Genomic DNA, 5,359 nt, shown 5'->3' on the forward strand with positions numbered 1-5,359 from the left:
GCCATGATTTCTTCAAAGTCAGACAACTGCTTCATCTGCTCAATCTGCATAGAATGCCTTCGAAGGAGTTTCTTTTTACTTCTCAAGTCAACTCTCTTTGGTGAATTTGGAGCAACAGGAGCCATAGATTTTAAGCCACTAGCAAGTGGGGAAGCTGGTTTGNTGCTGGCTCTAATATCTGGGATAGGTGGATTTAAATTCACATTTAAAGGGGGCAGAAAGCCAGGCCTCGTGTGAGCAATGCGGTCGAGTAAGAGAGTTCCAGAACCTCTTCTTTCTAGGAGATGAGGTGGCCTGCGGCGAACTGAGGTGGGAGATGTGCTTGGTACAACATCCAGGGACTCCCGGGAGCCATGGAAAAGAGACAAGTGGGAGCTGTNGAGCTTCTTTCTATCTAAAGGTCCTTTGCCTGACTCAAGGGANATAGAGTTGGGTGGGTCACCCACTGGCTGTATGTCTAAGTCATAAAGGTCATTTTCCAACAGCTTGAGAGATGCTGNATCTTTCAGAGTTGAGGGTCCTGGTGGACACATCCCACTCTTTTCTTGGTCAAGAGGAAGTGTTCCTCTCCTGGCCAGACGTGGATGGGGAGCCTGGCCTTTCTCATAAGCTGCTTTCCACGAAACTGGTGTTGAAGCTGAAACCTTCAGAACTTGTTCCTGGACTGTGGGGAAGAGGGTAGGGTCTTTACTGTCAATGCTGTTGGTTCTGGAGAGGGGCCCCCTTTTAGGGAAGGTCACATCATTGATGCTCCTGATGACCTCATTGTCTGCGCTTGTGCCATGGGTCTCATCCTGGCGTGTGGCAGCAGCCAGCACAGAAGGAGCAATCAAGCCCCAGGGTTCAGACTGGAGTCGTTTCAATTGGGGCAAACGGGCCCTTTTGAGGCTAGACACTTTCCTGGTGGGTGATCCAGGCTCATTAAGGACCTTAGAAGTGCTACAGCCACTTTGGTGTCCTGTCTGCAGGATGAAGAAGTCATCATCCTTTTCACTGGGTGAAGAAGCCAGGCCAGAAGTCTTCAGTTCAACATCAGAAGGAGTTGTACACAGTGGTGGTGACTGTCTATCTTCCACTTTGGGTGATGGAGGGACATTGAGATACTGCTTGGTGGTTTTGGTGCCTGAAGATGATTTGTCTGTTGTTATAATAATCACTTCCTTACCTTTGGCTTTGCAGGCATCAAGGAGATGCTTCAGTGCATCCTTGTCATCTGCATTTATTGCATAAACCAGAGCTGAGGCCCCAGTTCGATCCTCAAGACTGGGGTCTGCTCCATTTTCCAGCAGTAAGGACACCACTTCTCCCCCAGCCCTTCTGATGCAAGCATGGATGAGAGCAGTCTTACCAGACTTATCCTGGATATTGGGGTCTGCCCTGTTGTCNAACAGATATTTCACCATCTTAGACTTGCTAATGCTTTGCTGGTCCACGTGNTTGGTAATGCATGCCACCATGAGAGCTGTTTCTCCTTTGTCATTGCTTTCATTGATGTAAGCTCCCCCTTCTAAGAGGAGTCTGGTCAATCGAAGCCTCCCTAGCCACACAGCTTTTAAGAGAGAGTTNCCATCAGTCCTCAACTCAGTGTCATCATCCATCATGGTGTCTATAACTTAGGGTCTCTGAGCCACAGGGGTAATCAGACCTAGCAAGAAAAGAAAAAGGGAAAGCATTAATTTACTGCTATTCTATGCAGAATGATTATTTCAAAGTCTAGGTACGATCATATCCTGGCTTGATTCTAAGCTATATTGCCTGAACTAGGTTATCTAATGCCTATGAGAGAGTNCCCTCGTCTATAATGGGGAAGAAAATAGTAGTTACTTATTCTTAGGGTTATTCTGAAGATTTCTTCAGATGGTGTATATAAAACACTTGGCCAGGGCTAGAGCACTAGCTCAACAGTTAAGAGCACATGTTACTTGTTCAGAGGACCCTGGTTTGAATCCCAGAACCTACTTGGTAGCTCACAGTAATCCATAAGTCCAGTTGTTCCAGGGTATACATCTGATATGGATACATAAAGGCAAAAACACTCACACACATAAAATAAAATGAATAAGTCTAAAATATAGATAAAACACCCACAAACATACAACCAACTGACCAAAATGTCAAGCAAACAGTAACTATTTTTAGAATGCAAGATATGGTTGTGTTGACTACTCCATTAATACAAATATAGAAATTTAAGTTCCCTTAGGAAATAAACNTTCATATCTGTTTTATTTTTCACTGTTGGATCCTTGGCATTTGGCAGTGATTCACATATAATGAGTAGGCTACTTCACAAATAATTATTAAAGGCATTGTTATTGATGTGCATCTGAAAAGCTATTAGAAAATACACCAACATGTTGATTGTATTCTAGGTAATAATAAGCCTAGGGAGGGATTCAATTTTTTTCTTTTTGTTATGTTCCTAAAATAAATATGTATCACTATGATCATCGAAAGAAAGCTATAACAAATATATAAAATAAAATCACTATAACTATCCTTTTCCAGGCTCTAGTCCCTACTTTCCCAGCAGATGTCAGAATTCTCATTTACAAATAGGGATGGATGGGCATGCCAGCATCTATGTCCTGGCCAGCCTGTGAGTACCAATTCCATTGACTGATGTCTGCAACAATGACCTTTCCATGTGGACATTCTGGGTATCCAGTTCCTACTGAACTAGTGATCTGTAGCTTCCTCCTTATCTGACCCACAGCAGTCTTTCTCTTCCAGTACCACTCAAAGTCATGGCTTCTGAGCTTCTGTTTGTTTATGGAATTAGAAGACAAAGCTTTCTTGGCTGAAGTTGAAACAAGATGGACATTTAAAATAAACATTAATCCACAAGTCATACACGTCTCAGTCATACAAGGAGGANGACCTGAATTTAATCACCATAACCCATTTAAAAAGATGGACATAGTAAAGCACACTTGTAACCCTAGAAATGGGGAGGTGACAACAGAAGGATCTCCAAGGCTTGGTANCCAGCCATCATAGCCTAATTGGTGAACCTCAGCTCTTAGTGAGAGACCTTGCCTCAAAAAAATAAGTGGATGTCTCCTTAGAAATAATATCCAAGATTGACCTATGGCCTCTTCACACTCATGCACACATGTGAAGACACACACACCATCATCACCACCACATTAAGAGGAAGAGACTCCATTCATCCATCCTATCTCCTGAAAGCACTCTCCTTTAAAAGTAACAGCATCAACAGCCATGTCTATATCTCCCTGCTTCGGTGCATGCCCACTGCTTCAGATGCATTCTACAGAAGATGCTGAGTATAACCTCCTGCCATTGTGCATATATGTTTCTATGAGAGGTTGATATATCGACATGCCTATATTTCCATCTCCTTCCTCATCTCATTCCCCTTTCCTTTAATAGCTTATTGATCTTTATCCCCTTCCTCCCCCAATCTTTGTGTGTGTGTGTGTGTGTGTTTCTCTCTCACTCTCCTGCTATTATAAAGATCTCCTTAATGGTGAGCTATCTATGATGGCTATGTTAAAATCTTGAATTATTCAATATTCAATAAACTTCTTAGTCTCCATGCTCTGGAGTCCAAAAGCAGAATTTCCAAGCATTAACCAATGAAAACACTTCTCATTTCATCACAGAAGCCCATCTTCCTCTGATTCCAGCTCACCTTCCAGAATCATCCCCTACAATGCCAGTTCTTCTCACATTCTGCCTATCTTAAAATGTAACTGTTTCTTAAATAATGCCTGCTATCCCCCCTCCTGNCACTACTCTTGTTTCTAACTACAAGGACTCCCTGCTCTTCTTTAATTATTCATCATTCTCCAAACATCAGCCCAAGTGCTACTTCCTTTGTAATCAAGAGAAAAATCAATCAAGGTCCAAGAGGAAAAGTTGAGTAAAATTACTATGACTCATATCTACACTATATAAAGAACTCCTCCAAATCACTTCCTCCAAAAAAAGATACACAAATGACCCAAGAGCTTTACGTGATCATCAAGGGTACTCAACCTCATTACTACCATAAGAAAATCAAATCAAAGCACAAGGTACCACTCAATGTTGCACAGAATAGTAACCCAAAGGATGCAGGAAGTCAGAGCCCATCAAGAACCTGCTGGAGTATAAATAGCTACTACTTTACTAAATTAAAGCCTACATCCTGATCCAGTCATCCCATGCCTAGGTTGATACGTGTGGTAAGCTATAAACCATGGCTAAATTCTCTTGTCCTGGTATATGTGTGAAGAGTTGGCCAGTAAAATGGGCAAAATAACACTGTCACTTTTTAGTAAAGCCTTCATAGGCCTTGAAACATCTATATTTTCCCTCTTGGAACCCAGCTGCTTTAGGAGGAAGACTGGGATATCCTACCAGAAATGTCTAATAACTTCTTGAATGTAGGTGAGACCATTTTATCTGTGTAAACCTAAATACCTCTCAGGTAATTGTAACTGAGTAAACCAACCAATAAGCTAAGAGGACAGTTGGAAAAAGAATTCTCTCTCCTGAGGTTTTTTGTTGTTGTTGTTGTTATTTTTGGTTGGTTGTTTGTTTTTGCCTTTAGAGTACAAAAAAAGGCACTGTAGAAGACTTTCAGTTAATTAATGTGATTTTTCTCTCTGTTCATTCATTCATCACCAAACATAGCCTGTATACTGATGTCAGATATGAAGATAAAGAGATTATNGAATGCAGACATTTATAATTTAGAAGAAAGATAATAGTAGTATGCTTGCCATGTACCAAGCAATGTGCTGAGTAATGACAATATTTTTATACATTGCCACTTAATCCTTACAACAATAACATGCAATGGACAGTAATATTGTCCCTTTCTTAAGCTGAATTTTAAACTGGGTGTTGTCATGGAGATAAAGCTACTTCTCTAAAGCTACGTAAGTAGCAGGTTAGAGGGTTAGAATTTGAATCCAGCAGTCTCACCTCAAAGTCCATGTTCTTGCCTCTGTGTGAAATAATTGTAGTTTGATATAGTAATTCCAAGAATAGAGGATGAATATACAGCAGGGAGAGATGAATACCATGAGGAACTAAAGATTCAGATTAGGAAAGGATTGTTAATGAACACACAATTGGGATAGCCCTTGAAAAGGGTGGATGGGAGTTTCTTGAACCAAAATATGGAAGACACTACACCTAGGGTTATAAAGGAAAAGGTAGCATAGCATAGAAACTTAGAGAACCTTGTGGTAGATAGTCAGGAGTAAAGGGGCACAGGCATTGGTGGTGAGATAACTGGTGGGACCGGCAACACCCTTTAGACTGTTGTCCTGAAAGTAGAAGCTGGTATGTGAAAATATCAAAGAGTGGAAAGGTGTAATAGAAAAGGTGACATAGAGCCGGG

The 5,359-nt window shown here is 41.3% G+C and overlaps 1 protein-coding gene across 1 annotated transcript in view; it reads right to left on the minus strand.

The window, feature by feature from the left end:
- The window catches only part of Ankrd34c (ankyrin repeat domain 34C), a 36,009-nt gene that overhangs the window by 25,797 nt on the left and 4,853 nt on the right, over positions 1-5,359 (minus strand). The window contains exon 2 of the mRNA XM_029481972.1: positions 3-1,645. Within this exon, the coding sequence (XP_029337832.1) occupies positions 3-1,601 (1,599 nt within the window). The 5' untranslated portion in view covers positions 1,602-1,645. The remainder of the gene's footprint in view (positions 1-2; positions 1,646-5,359) is intronic.

The sequence above is a fragment of the Mus caroli genome, chromosome 9 (assembly GCF_900094665.2).
Source record: "Mus caroli chromosome 9, CAROLI_EIJ_v1.1, whole genome shotgun sequence".
In the NCBI taxonomy this organism is placed as follows: Eukaryota; Metazoa; Chordata; class Mammalia; order Rodentia; family Muridae; genus Mus; species Mus caroli.